At 48.3% G+C, this 14,631-nt stretch overlaps 1 protein-coding gene across 4 annotated transcripts in view; it reads left to right on the top strand.

Annotated features, from left to right (window-relative positions):
* The window catches only part of ELMO1 (engulfment and cell motility 1), a 345,973-nt gene that overhangs the window by 238,104 nt on the left and 93,238 nt on the right, over positions 1 to 14,631 (top strand). For all 4 annotated transcript variants that reach the window (XM_084896335.1, XM_084896336.1, XM_084896334.1 and 1 more), the window contains exon 16: positions 10,128 to 10,264. In XM_084896335.1, the coding sequence (XP_084752461.1) occupies positions 10,128 to 10,264 (137 nt within the window). The remainder of the gene's footprint in view (positions 1 to 10,127; positions 10,265 to 14,631) is intronic.

Below are 14,631 nucleotides of genomic sequence, written 5' to 3'. Positions count from 1 at the left end.
ACGTTGGCAAAGGCACGCTTGTCAGTGGATTATTCCCGTAATCTCCCCTTATCTCCCCCAATGTCACTGCCCGCAGCGCACCCTCGGCCGGCTCTGTGATGCCGCCGTGAGGCCATCTGTTCCTTGTCACAGAGTCCCAGCAGGGCCTGCTCCACGCGGGGGGGTGGGCAGTGGGGGGGGGGGTGTCAGGGAGGCGGGAGAGGGGTGGTGAAGACTGTGTGGTACCAAAGTTGGGGACACCCCTTACCCTGTTTGGTAAGCATGCACTAAGCGGGCACTGTGGAGACTGCGGAGAAGAGAAATTGGAGGCACCATCCCCTGGAAGGCAGTGAGGGGGTGCGTGTGGGCGGCCTGGCAGAACCATGAACAATGCAGGAATTATGACATGGAAGTGCCTGGTTTTGTGGGCTCATAGTCAGCAGGAGAGCCCGGCAGGTGGAGAAGGTCAAGGTGTGTGGGTGCTCCAGGGAGAGGCAGGTGGACACGGCAGGAGGGAAGCATGTTGAGTAAAGGGCCGGGCTTTGGGGGTATCTCCCTGGCTTGCATGAAGGGGGGCCCAGCAGCTTACCACATGCAAATGCAAGCAAGGTGGCTTACCTGATAACGGGGGGGGGGGGGGGGGGGGAAGCTGGGATTGGCTTCAGGGTTCGGTCGGGTCAGAGGTCAGGTAGAAGGAGAGCAGGAAGTCGGACTGAGAGGGTTGAATGCCTTGCTGGAGTATTTGGATTTTATCCAAACAGCTGCAGGCAGGCAGAGTTTTTAAGGGGAGTCATTTACTGAGCATTGAAGACAAAAAAGAACGAGATGAGCAAGGCTTGGCATGTCCTCTTGGCTTAATTGTGCATTTTTCAGATTCCAGATAACTCATTTTTAGCCCCCTTCCCCAGCTCCGCAGCCCTGGCTCAGGCTCGGAGCCCCGGGCCAAGGTATAATCGTGGGCATGGGATGGCGGGCACCATTCTTGCTGGGTCTTCAGCGAGGCGCATCCCCGTTGCTCCTTAATCTGCCTGCACCCCAGCATCACCCCCGGGTGCCGTCTGCACGCAGTTGGACAGGCAGTTATTTATATCCGTGCTACATGTGCTGTGTGACAGCCTCTTAATGTGCCACTTCTCAGAATAATTCTCCCTGCGAGGGAGTTTCAACAAGGGCGAATAGATACTGCTTCTTGAATATGCTCCCCTCTCTCTGCCTCACTTGGACTGTTCTCAGCCCCAACCAGAATGTCCCTCTGTCCACCTTTTCCTCTCCACCCTCCCATTGCTCCAGCCCACCTCCCAGAAGATAGGCAGGCTCAGTTTGCAAGGCCAGTGGGCTCTCTTCCTGCTCTTGCATTGCTAACTCACACCTCAAGGTAGATACTCCTGTCCAAAGACTCCACTTTTCCTTGCTGATCTTCCTTCCTGTTTGGGCCAACAAAGAGCCCTGTTATAGATTGTAAGTGGATCCAGAAACCATTATTTTGCCAACAGACAAGTTCCCAGGTTCCAGGCTCCACGTTCCTGCACCTTTTGGTTGTTTCAGCCAGAGGACAAAGGAACAAGCGAAAACAGAGCGAATCAGCAAGACCATTTTTCAATTCTCAGCAAACTCCCGGGGGTCACGGAGTGTGCTTATCAGCAATCTTAATTTACTGGAATTTCTGCAAATTCTGTCTTTTGGTTAGACGGCTCACAGGATGATGATGGGAATGCTGTTTTGTAATTTTCCAGGGGGCCTGGGGACCTTCACGAAGGGAGGCTAAAGTAAATAAGATTGCAGTGCAATCTAGACCTTATAATTCAAGATTGGAGGGGGGTGATGTACACACCACATTTGTATTCTGCATAACATTTTATGACCACATTTATCGAGTGCTTATTATATGCCAAATGCTTTGCTAAGCGTTTTATGGAAATCTTCTCACTATGTCTTTACTCAGTTCTACAGGCTATAAGTTACTGTTATTGTCATCATAATAAGAGAGGCTGAGAGACACTAACGGTCTGGGCTGGAATCACAGTTAAGGTCATAGGAAAAGATCCAGCCCCAGTCCTCACTCCAGAGCTGACACTCCTAACCGCTTAGCACTAAGGTTTGATCTGGCTCACCACTCCTCCTTATTACGCTAAAGTACCAAGTACATGGTTTCCAGAAGAATAAGAATTTTTAAATTACTTGAATTTTAATCCCATTAAAATAGACAAATGTAGAGTAAGAATGTAGATGAGAAGTCTTTATCCTGCTTCTATTTAAACCCCATTAATGGCTTCCCACTGTAGGTGGAATAAAATCCACATCCTGGTCTACAAAGAATAAGCTGATCTGATGCCAGCCTGTTTCTTTTGCCTCACCTTTTACTCATCTTTCCCTGCTCAGGAGTGGAAGGTCATCTAGATAAGGAGTGGCAGAACCAGTGTCCAAACCCAGGCAGACGGGCTCCAAGGCCATGCTCTTACCCACCTTGCAGTTGGATAGATGGATGGATATATGGATGGACAGACAGGTGGACATGCACGCACTTGGATGGATGGAAGGGCAGCGGAAGGGAGGGAGGGGAAAAGCTCATTTAAAAGAAACGCGTGATTCTTCTTAGAGCTCACACAACCCACCACATGAGCAGCTATAAGACTCCTCAGCGAGGTCAGGCTCCCAGCCTACAGGAGAAAGTGCATACATGTGCTCTTACCCATCCAGCAGGTGAAATGAACGCTAGCCCAGGCGCAGAGAGGGCCCCTGACCAACTCTAGGAGCTGATTCTGGTTAGGCTCAGGATGCCAGCCCAGACAGGTGGGATGCTTTTCTGTCTAGTCACCTGGGCTGCATGCAATGCCAGTCCCTGGTTCCAGAGTGGATGGACAGGGCGGACCAGCTGAATCACCTGAAGTGGCTTTCACCTGTCTGACCAGCCATTGTCCCTCTTACTCATCTGGAAAGCCATATCCTGTTTTTCAAAGTTAACTCTTTTTACTTGTTTGTTTATTTAAGATTCGTGGACACCTTCTAAGTGTAAGTTTTTGAGGAGAGACTTGGATAAGTAAGACACAATTGTGCCATAAAGAGCTTATCCCCGGAGGGAGAGAGAAGTGCAAAAACCAAGCACAGTCCCAGAAAGATGGAGTAAGTGCTAAAGGGAGTGCAGGAGCAGGGGCCATTGATTCTGTCTGGGAACAGTGATATAGGATTCAATGAGTAAGTTGCCTTTTAATGTAAGTGTGACTTGAATGCATGGAAGTGTTCCAATCCTAAAAATACAACACAGCTCAGTGAATTTTCCAACCAACGACTATTCATTTAGTTACCACCTAGATCAAGATAGAGAATGCTATACAACTGTCAGGGACCCTCCCCGACATTTTTTTCCATGAATATTGCCTGTTTTGAACTTTAGATCGATAGGATTGTAGAGTACGTTCTCTTTTGTATGGACTCCTTTTGTTCAATATTATGTTTTCAATTCATTCACATTATTGGGTATAGTATAGCTTTAACAATCATTTCTTTGTAATAAGCATGCTTCTATATGAATAAACAGATTTATTTATCTAATAACTCTTGGATGCACAGTTTGGTTGCTTGAGTTTGGGGCTCAGTGCTGCTGCAAACATTCTCATACATTTCTCATGCAGCACATATGTATGCATCTCTTCTGGTTTCTATCTTTGGGTAGAATTGCTGTGTCATAGGGTATGACTTTTTTAGCTTAAATAAATGCTACCAAACTGCTTTTCAAAGCTACTTACACACCCATCAACAGTGTACGCAAATGATGTTTGTTCCACATTCTTACCAACATTTAGAATGTGTCATTTTTCACTATAGCTATTCTGATGGTGTTTGAAAGTACAGCATTGTTGTTTAAATGTCTATGTCCCTAGTGACTGAAAAAGTCGACACCTTTTCATGTGTTTATTGGCCACTTAGATATTCTATTTGGGGAAATGCCTGTTCACATGGTGGCCTTTTCTCTGTTGGGTTGTGTCCTTTTCCTACTGAGGTACAGGAGTATTTTATTTATAGATCGCCGATGCCAGCTCACTGTCAGGTAATGTCTCCAGTGTTTTTCCGATTCTGGGGTTGCCATCCTTTCAATGAAGATCTAATATAATTCAGTGAGCACTTTCCTTAGGGGAAATGATTGTTTTGCCCTGTTTAAGAAACCTTTTGCTCAGCTGGATGTCACGGGTAGATTCTTCTGTGTCATGTGGAAGCTTCTTGGTCCTTTCACACTGAGATCTGGAAGCCACGTGGAGTGGATTTTTGTAAGTGGTGTGATGCCGGGCCTCCTAGTTCATTGTCTCCAGATGCGCAGAGAATTGGCCCTGTGTAAGTGATTGAAACCTCTTCCACTGCCGCGTTACCTTTGTCATAAACCTGGAGACTGGATATGTAGGTCTGCTCTAGACTTCCTGTTCTATTCCATTGTTCTGCTTTCTGCTCTTCCATCTGGGGACCCATAGCAAGATCTCTTCATCATTGGAGTTGCGTAATGTGTTTGCATCCAGAAGTGTAATTCCTCCAGATTTATAATTTAAGCTAAGTAAGTAATGATTATTTTGCTAGTAAAACTGGTAACCGCTAGCATTTGCTGGGTGCTTATTTTATCTCAGAGAACAGATGAACCATGTGTGGCTTTACGCTTAATCCTAGCAGCAGTCTGATCAGCTGGGAGACATTGTCTTTTTCTTTTTTTTTAAGTGAGGACATCGAGGTCCAGAGGAAGTGTAACATGATCAAGGTCACATTGCTATTAAATGGTGACACCGAGATTTGCACCCAGGCCAGCCTACCCCAGAACCCTGCTCTCTCATCACATACACCGCACGCCTGGGACGTGGCCACAGGTCATTCTCAGGGAATTGTCTCTCTTCCTGTGCTGGAGTCTAATTTTCAGCCCTCATATCTGTCAGTGTTTTTTTTTGGGTTTTTTTGTTTTTTTAATTTTTAAAAACCATTTAAAAAAATCCTTATCATTGGAAGTATTATAGTCAGTATTTTCTTTACCTTTCTCAATGTCCTTCTAAAAATGCCCATGGAAGGCGAACAAAGAAGCACTGGATTAGCTGCTGTGTGTCTTTTCAATGTCAATTTCATACTATTTTTAGGCATGATAGAGGATAGAGAGGAATATGCAATTCTATTAAACCAGGCTTTGGAGCTGGGCAGAGCTGAGCGGGTGTCTCGCCTCTGATCCCCGCCCTGAAGTAGCAGGGGAGGGAGCGCCTGTATTCGAGGACTCGCAGCCGTGGGGAACCTCAAGTTCACTCTCCTCTTTCCACTTCTCCCATCTATCACATCTTCCCACACAGCACCCAACCTTCCAAACCAAGCCATTAAAGAATGCTGTGTCCAAAAATAGAGAGCACCAAGGTCACAGGGAAGATTTTCTGCAAAGGTGTAGAGGTATGCATATGCATTTGCATCTGATAACTCATCAACGCCCTCTCCACACTGACCCCAGAGCCACAGCTAACTGGAGTTTCCATGCTGTGGCTAACCAACCAGTTTTTAGTCACTCCAGCAGTTCTCATGGATGGACCGCTTTCGTGGGCGGGTACTGTATCCCCTTCTAACTGTAGCTCAGAATGTTAAAGCAAAATGCCCTTTATGTCAGGCACATTGGGTAAAAACATCAGAATTTGCTCATGCCCCTCACACCTGAGCACCTCCAGGCACTGGTGAATGGGCTCCCAGTGCTTCTAAGCATAGCAGGGGTCATCGAAAACACGGAAAAGGGCTTTTCAGCACCGGAAACACTGCCTTTGTCTTAGAAAATTCCCATGAAAAATCAGAAATTATATGCATTCGCCTGTCATCTTGTCATGCTATCTTTACTCAACAGTAATGGTCTGATTAGGTGATATTAATAGGTCGGGAGGGTATAAAAGAAACTAACAATTTTCTGATGAAAGAAAGAGTAAATACTAGGCCATCAAACATCTAAGCTTGCCCAATGCTGCTTTGATGCCTTAACACCCAGGATGAAATGTGGAGCCATCTTGTCATTCAGGGAAATGCTAATTTAGGAAATAAAGTTGAGGGTGGTGCAGCCTCCCAGCCCTGTGATTATTGATGGGCAGCAGGGAGCTGAAAGTTCATTATCTGGTGAGTGAATGTGTGTGCTTGTGTGTGTGATTGTGTGCGTGTGACTCTGTGTGTTAGTTGTGTGTGTGTGTTGTGAGTGACTGTGTATATGTGTGTGTGTGACTGTATGTGTGTGTGAGTGTGAGAGTGTGACTATGTGAGTGACTCTGTTAGTGTGTGTGTGTGTGTGTGTGAGTGTGTGTTGTGACTGTATGTGTGTGAGAGTGTGAGTGTGTGTGTGTGTTGTGACTGTGTATGTGTGTGTGAGTGACTGTGTGTGTGTGTGAGTGACTATGTGTGTGTGAGTGTATGTATGTGAGTGCATGTGTGTGTGAGAGTGTGTTTGTATGTGAGTGAGTGACTGTGTGTGTGTTGTATTAGAATTTTAAAAGCAGCAGGAACCTTACTAGTCCATCTTACAGGTAAGAACCCTGGGACCAGGAGCTGAGATGACCTTCACCAGGTCACAGGCAGCGGCAGAACCAGTTCTCTGTATTCAGTGCAGTAGGCCTTGTTCTCTGAGACGCTAGTAAGGATGTCTAGCTCAGCTCACATTATGCGATGGAAATAGGAAGAATCTACTTTGAAAGGCAATGTGCCACCTGAGAGTGCAGCCTTCTTATTTTTATTGTTAAAACACAGGTACAGGGATTGTAACTGCCTGCAACACCGGCCTGTTTATAAACTAGAGGCCCAGTGCACAAATTCATGCCCAAGTGGGGTCCCTTCACCTGGCCAGCAGTCGGGGCTCATTGGGGCTGGCCCGGGGTGGGGCGGCACAAAAGGTTGTCCACTGATCAGGGCTGGCTGGCCCGCTGGGGGAAGGGACCTCCTGAGGGAGGTTGGCTGGCTGGGGGAGGTTGGCTGTGGGAGTGCACTGACCACTAGGGGGCAGCTTCTGCATTGAGTATCTGTCCCCTGGTGGTCAGTGTGTCACCATAGCGACCAGTCATTAGGTTGTTTAGTCGACTGGTGGAAACGGTCACTTACGTTTTTATATATATATATATAGATGGGTGTCAGTAAAGTCATAAGAACCCTTTTTACCATCATCTCCGAGGACACCTAAATATTCCAGACTTAAAAGAAATCATTCAGTTGATTTTTATAAAGTAGAATCTCATTGTGTTAAAAATAGTGTGCTTAACAACCATTTTGTTTTTTAAAAAGTGTTACTATTTTTGTCTCATTGAAAATTTCTCTCTGAATTTTATTTATAAAACCATTGCATACTACTTTAACATTTTTTCCTCAATAGGTGTTTTTATTTATTTTTTTAAAGCGCCTGTAAGCCTCTGCCTCCCTGTTTTTCTTTGTTTGTTCAAACCTCTGGATTAAGAACCTTCTTCTCAGGACTGAGGCCGTCCCCTTAGGCTGATGCATGTTCATGTTTACCAGTGGGGAGGCCTGGGCCAAGGGCCCCTGGACATGAGTGAGCATTGTACTCCTGTTGTCTTCCAACTGTGGTGAGCCTGCTTCTTGCAGTCACTGTTCCTCCTTAATCAAGAACAAGGAGCTGCCCTGAGCTCTTCATGTCAACCAAGGCAGGAAGCCTGCTGCCAGGCCAACTAGACTGGGTTACAGGTGCTTATTTGGGGCCAGCTGAGTGAAGCTTCTGCCAGAAGGTTGAACTTCTTCAGGATTGGCAATGGAGATGAGCACAGTGCTCACCTCCAGGGCTGTGCGGAGAATAACGCTTGCGGAGTCCTTGGTCCTTGACATGACCCAACAAATAGTCCCTATGATTAGCGGTGTTGCCTCCCTCTCTCTTCACCCAAGCAGAGCAGGGCGTGGTGGTCTCAAGTTTGCCTGGCTATTTCAGCTCTAGCAATCCCATAAAAACGTTAACGAGGGCATAAAGCACACACATAATCACCCCGGGCTGGGAAGAGCGAGTGTGATAATGTGAGTAAGATGAGTTTTGGATGGCGCTGGTGCTTCACAGTGCGTCTGTGGACTTGTAAATTTCAGTGGCTTCAGTGCTTGTGAAAGTGAGCCTGGCAGCTCACTGCCCAGGACAGCAAACTCACAATCCGCCCAAGTGTAGTGCCAGGTTCCTTAGACAGCTTTGTGTCTCAGGTCTGACCGTCACTCTTGCCGCCCCTCCGCTGGTCACTCAGGCTGGGGATGGGATGACTTATATGTACTTGCCTGTAATTTCTGAGATGTGAACAGGCTAAAACTAGGAATTGGGGGAAATCAAAGAACAATTTGTGTTTCTGGAAAGGATACACGAGCAGAACATGCATTATCATCCACCACCTCTCTCCATATTTGCGTCAACTTTTATCCATTCCCAGCACTTTCCCAAGAATCTTGTCAGGTGATCCTCTCCGAGGCCTTTGGAAAAGCCAGAGGAGATTCACATCCACTTGTTTAGTTAGGAAAACCAAGGCTCGCCCTGCTGATGTGGCTCAATTGGTTGAGTGTTGTTCTGTGCACCAAAAGGTTGCCGGTTCAATTCCCAGACGGGGGGGCACACACCCAGGTTGTGGGTTCTATCCTTGGTCAGGGTGTGTGGGGAAGGAGGCAACAACTTGCTGTTTCTCTCTCACATCGATGTTCCTCTCTATCTCCCTTCTTCTCTCTTAAAAAAAAATCAATGTAAAAATATATAAAAAGAATCAAGGCTCAGAAAGATGAAATGACGTGCTCTTGCTTGGCAGGCCCTGGACTTGAACCCAAGTCTTCAGCCCCAGACCCTAACCCTTTATACCTGGCACACACTGCTGCTAGTCCCTGCCCTTAACATAGTCTAGAAGAAAATGGCTTTCTCCTGTCTTCACATGGGGTTCCACCCTCCAGAGGGGTGAGCTGTACAAACACTGGACACTGTTGCTTTAAAATGTTCAGAGGTTGGGAATTCACTGTATTTGTAAAGGATGGCGACAGAAGAGGTCAGTCTGTAAGAGCTTGTGGTCCTGCCAGAGCAGAGCATGTCCCTTGAGGTCTGGTCAGGGATGCTTCACTTGCATGAGAGGATTCTAAGTGAACTTGAGGTCCAACCACGTGGCTGCAGCAGGGCTCCCTGCAAGTGCAGAAGGTCTCTGCTGTAGCCCCCCTCTCCTGGGGTTCTGGGTCTTGAAATTCCACCATTTAGAGCCTTGGAGACTTATTGGTCTTTGAGAGGTTCCAGTTGGAATAGGAATTCTTTTACTATATTTAACAGCTTATATTAATAAAAGTAGGGTTCTGTGTTGGGGGTCACACAGACAAGTTCATTGGGCTCTAGCATCGTTGTCCATAGACCTGAGCGGTAAGAGGCCTGGGAGAACCAAATGTGATGCATGGGAAAGGGCTGTGAGAGTGTAACCTGGACAGACAGCTGAGAAGACGGTTGGGGCTGGGCCGAGGGTCAGGGAAGAAGAAGAGGTGGCTGCACCTGGAGCTCAGAGCATGGGGTCTGACCCCAGGAGGCCCGACAGTGGGGGGCTCACAGGCAGATTATCTGGCCTCATGTTTTGGTCCAGGATCTGACCAGTTGTGACCTTGAAAGCCAGTTGGATTGTTTTAACCTCCAGCCACCTGTGTCTGGGAACGTAAAGCAAGTGGTTAATGGCACCAGATGGTTAATGATCTCAAATGTCCCCTACCCACTGCCTAAGGGGGGGGAAGCCCCCTGGAGAAATAATCAAGGAAGCTGCTTCCAAAGTTGCCATTAATTGTGTATGCAGGGAAGCTCATCCTCTGCCCGTGATTCTGTTGAGAAAGGAGAAATTACGGGAGAAGGAGGAGCTGTGATGGAGAGGGAGTCTGCACTGTCTCAGAAAGGTTATTGAAGGCAGATACAGAGCTCATACTTAACACCAGCGATCAGGAACAGCCCTAAGGCTCATTTCACGCTGTGGCTTAGGACCTGACTTCGCTCAAAAATTGTGCCTAAGGGTAGGTCTGACGATCTGACTGTAAACTTCGAAGTTGCACGGGATCTAGTCTTAGGTTGCTTTTCAGAATTCCTTTTGCCCGCTATGGCTTGCACCAGCTGTGCCTCATGTCATCTCTCCTTGGAGCACCCCCAGGTGGCTGTCTCTTCATTTCCCTCCTTCCCTTTCTGTCTCCTCCAGCCAGTGAGACCTGCAACGACTTCCACCCGATGTTCTTCACCCACGACAGGTCCTTCGAGGAGTTCTTCTGCATCTGCATCCAGCTCCTGAATAAGACGTGGAAGGAGATGAGGGCGACTTCTGAAGACTTCAACAAGGTAAGGGGACCGGAAGCAGAGGCGGCACCTCGTCTCCCAGGGCCCCTGGGCGGGGTGTGGAAGGCAGTTGGCCGGTTGGGAGAATGGGGACGACTGGGATTCCGGTCGCTTTGAGAAAGGAGGAAGGAAGACCTGAGGCTCTTGGTGGCCCTGTCCTCTCTGGGGACAAGCTTGGAGCAGCTGTGTTCCTCTGGGCTTCCTAAGCTGAAGCCAGCAGCAGAGGTGCTTTTGTGAAAAATAATGTTGAGATGAACTTATGTCTCTTCCATGACATGACTCTGGAACACCTTGCTATTGCGTTTCACCTGTGCATGTGGCCGCCATGGCGATGATGAGGCAGGGAGGCAGTTCCAGGGGGCTAGGTTTCTCTGTGGATGGTGGATGTGTTGAGACAATTGGCCCTTGACTGTTCAATTGCAAGGTCTTTTTCAGAGAGTTGCGTAAGTCTACATGGAACATCTTTTGGTTTAGAGAAAGCATTCGGCTCACTGAATGGAGGAGTCCTTTGGTTTTCTTTCAGAGTGTGAATTTCATATTTCTTTCTGTCGGGTGGAGAGAAGAGTGTTGAACAACTTAGAGGAACAGAAGCATCGTGTGCACTTTTCAAGATAAACAAAATCTTAATCCTGAGATAAAGGTCTTATAACAACGATAACACGGCTCATAAATGATGTTGGGTGCAGGTATATTACAGCCTTTAATTATTCTAATTTGCTACTGTGTTGTCAGCCTCATAACCCATGCCCACTAACCCGGTCCTGGGGCATGACTCTGAAAGTCCGAGGGTCTGATCTCATCGTCATCCTGGGGCCTCATGGGCTTGTGCTTGGGGCCCAACATAAGATCTGCATGCCCCTCTACTTGACCTTCTTGTGGTCTCTGCCTCCCTGTCACCTTTTCTTCAAATATCCTCTTGCAGCATAGTTCTAGTTTGTGGCATCTTGAACCGATGCAGGTTGAAAAGAAAAAGAAAGGAACCAGGAAAAGGAAAAAGACAGCCTTCCTTAAGCCTCAGTCAGGCTCCAGCCTGTCTCCATCAGCACAGAGATCTCACCTGCGGCCACAGCAGAGGAGTGCCAGCCCATCTCAGCCATCTCGGGCCATTGGGTTAGTTCATTGGCATGGGCCCGGTGACGCCCCTCTGAGACCAGCACCGGTCTGGAAGCTGCAGCCTAGAGCTGCCAAGTGTGTGAGCAGCTGTGCCCACGGCCAGACACAGTCAGGAAGGGACGTGGAGGAAAGTCCAGGGTGTCCTTTGTCACCATAACTGTAGCCTCCCAAGCTGCCTCACTTGGTCCTGGGGGATTTTCCAATCCAGGTGCAAATCCTCCCGGAGAGGGAGGAGGGGGAAGAGGCAAGGCAGGGTGACAGTAAGTTCAATCGAGCCAGAAAAACAAGAAGCGTGAAAGCAACGGTCTTTGAAATCGCTAGCCCCTTCGCCCTGGATCAGTTCAGCTCTTCCTGTCCTGTAGCGTTGCTGGAAGCCATCTGGCCTTAGCTGTTCGCTGCCAGGACCGCCCTCTCCCCCAGGAGAAGGGGTCTCAGCACTGCCTGTGGCAGCACCACGTGTCCACCTGCCTCAGAGTCCCTGGAGTACAGAAGCCTGCGTTTTTGTAAATGATAACCATACACACCTTACTGTTGTTGATCTTTGCGCAGATAAGGTGTATGGACAATATTCCTAAACCCCTGCAGAGGCATGGCGCAAGGGTTGAGCTCTTAGAACTTCTCTCCTGCAGAACTTGCAGATTTTGATAGGAAGCCCCAAGAATGCACTTTAGCCAAGGAAACCGAGACATCGGTCGGGAAGAGGTGAGAGGCTGAGCAGGGAGCGGAGCAGGCTCTCAGGTCCGTGTGGGTCACTGCGGCTGTGTGCCGGGGTCGGTGGCAGTGGCATCCTGCCTGCTCAGTGTAAGGCGGCAGCAAACCCTGCGGCGGCTCTGGCACTTCCTTCCTGAGTGGCATTGCTGCTGGCTTTCTTTAGCAGACGCAGGCGCCAGCTTTCAGGAAGTTCCTTACCGGGGCCCTGCGCCACCGGCGTGGTCAGAGGTGACGATTCTAGGAACAAATTCAGGAACCATGTTACTGGGTCGATGGGATGTTTTTCTTGTTCCCTAAGGTTGTCCAGATCTGAATTCGGAAATATTGGCAAGAAGCTCAAGATTAGACATCATTCCTTTTGAACTTCCTTGGCTCTGGCCCCTTTGTCAGGAAGCACGGATGGCAGCTTTCAGTGTACGCTGAAACTGGGGCTGCCTTCTTTAGCTCATACCCAGAGAAGCAGCAGCCCTTGGGCCAAAGTTTAGTTTTCCCAACAAACAAGACGAGACCCCAGGAGATGCAGGAATCTCTTGGACAGCCCCCCCGGAATGGGACAGTGGTGTGTAGGTTCCAAGCGCATGTAGTCTGCTGCAGCGTGAGGTGGGGTTTGGGGAAGCGGCTGTCTTTCTGTCCTAGGACTTGGGAAGCACCAGGTGGGATTTTTAAAATTTTATATAAGAGATGTAGGATTAGAGAGTGATTGTGGTATTTACGCTTTGAAAGTCCTTTCTTTCAATTCTCAGTAGAGCGTTCTCTGCAGAATAATCCATTGATTCGGGCCATTGGGTTTGTAGTCTACGTTTTTGCCTTTTGTTGCTGATATTTGAGAGACACATTATGCACTGCTCTGGGCATCGGAGAGGAGCTGAGCTGCAGCTGGACCCCTGGCACACACGTGGCCCTTTATCCTGGCATGGAAGCCCTGGCTTTGGAGCAGGGCAGGAAGGGGGATGCAACGAGGTGGGTACCTCAGGTACAGGAATCTCACTGGCAGATTTTGTCTCTGACTCTGCTCCCCTTTAAAAAGTCTAACAAGAGTCTACCCCGTCAAATCTGTAGCTGTGCGTAGCCGAGTTTCCCAATCTTGCATTGGCGTTGGAATCACCAAGGGAGAGGATGCGGAAGCCCGCTATCCCAGTGCCCACTCCAAAAACCAGTTAAATCTTCAGGCAGAGCCAAAACGATCGCTGAAGATGGTTGTAAGGGTGGATTTGGTCATTAAAGGTGCATCATATCCATAGGGTCACCATCAGTTGATACACATCACATGTTATCACCAACTGGCAGGGATTGCGGACATCAATGAAGTAAGATGCTCCGTGGTCTGTAAGGCCCATGTTCGAATCCTGGATCTGCTACTCAGGAGCAGTATGCCTACAATAAAAAGTGGATTCCAGTCTCCCATTGCCCGCTCTTATGGTGGCATGGTAATAAGTTGAAGTAATAAGTGTAAAAATTCTTTGAGGAAGTAAAATGCATTTGTAAAGTGTTCTTTTTATAAAGGCTTCCGGAGTGTGATTCTATAACACACCATCTTGTATTGTATTGTGTGGTCACCACTCCAAGTCAAGTCTCCTTCCATTTATCCCCTCTTTGCCTCTTCCACCTGCCCCCCCCCCCCCACCTCTGGTCGTCACTATACTGTTATCTGTGTCTGTGAGCTTTTTTTTTAATTGCAGTTTTAAAATAAGACATTTTTTGGCCATGGTGTTAAAAAAAGAAAAAAAGAAAAAGGAAAGCTGTCTGTGTCCCCCAAATGGAGTTCTTAACTGAATAAGGAGCTCATTTCGCTCCGGCAGGAATAGTGTGGGAACTGGCAATCTCATGGACTTTGGTGGTGTTGTCCTCCACCACAACTCCATTAGGCCCTTGGTTTTCCACGGGACAAGCCAGGGTGTCAGCCTAACAGCCCGCAGGTGCCACCGCTCATGACCCTGAGGCCTGTGGCAGCTGAGACCTCTTCAGCAGTGACCCAGTTGCCCGGACTTCTCCGGGGAAGGCCGAGCCTCCCAGGGGCCAGTACAGCATTCGGTCACAGCACTGGTGTTACCTTAGCTTAGGGGAGGGGAGCCTTTTCTGCCAAGGCCATCTAGATATTTATAACGTCATTCGAGGGCCATATACAATTATCGGCTTAAACATTAGCCTGCACATTTAATTAACTCACCCCTAAGGCCTTGGCAGGGCCCGACCAAATTATTTCAAGGGCCTTATACAGCCCTCGAGACAGACATTCCCCACCCCTGGTTCAGATGCTATCAAAATTGGCGTCAAAAGCCGAGATCCAATGAGCTGTCTGTGCTTTCCAAGGACCAAAGTGGAAGAAACCAATGATTTACGAAACGTAGTCACTCTGGCACAAAAACACGATTTTAAACGGTCACCCAGCAGCACAGTAAGCAGAGCACAGCCTGATGGGGATTAGACTCTCAGACGCGCAGATAAGAAACCACTCCTTCCTATAGGAGAGCCTGGGCTCCGGAGAGACTCCCCAAACCGCCCTCCCCCCTCCCCCAGCTCCAGACAGAGCAGCAGCTGAGTCTGTG

This window comes from Pipistrellus hanaki, assembly GCF_964339955.1.
Source record: "Pipistrellus hanaki genome assembly, chromosome: 10".
In the NCBI taxonomy this organism is placed as follows: Eukaryota; Metazoa; Chordata; class Mammalia; order Chiroptera; family Vespertilionidae; genus Pipistrellus; species Pipistrellus hanaki.
The sequence above is the reverse complement of the archived record's forward strand: the minus strand, read 5'-3'. Positions and strand labels throughout refer to the sequence as shown.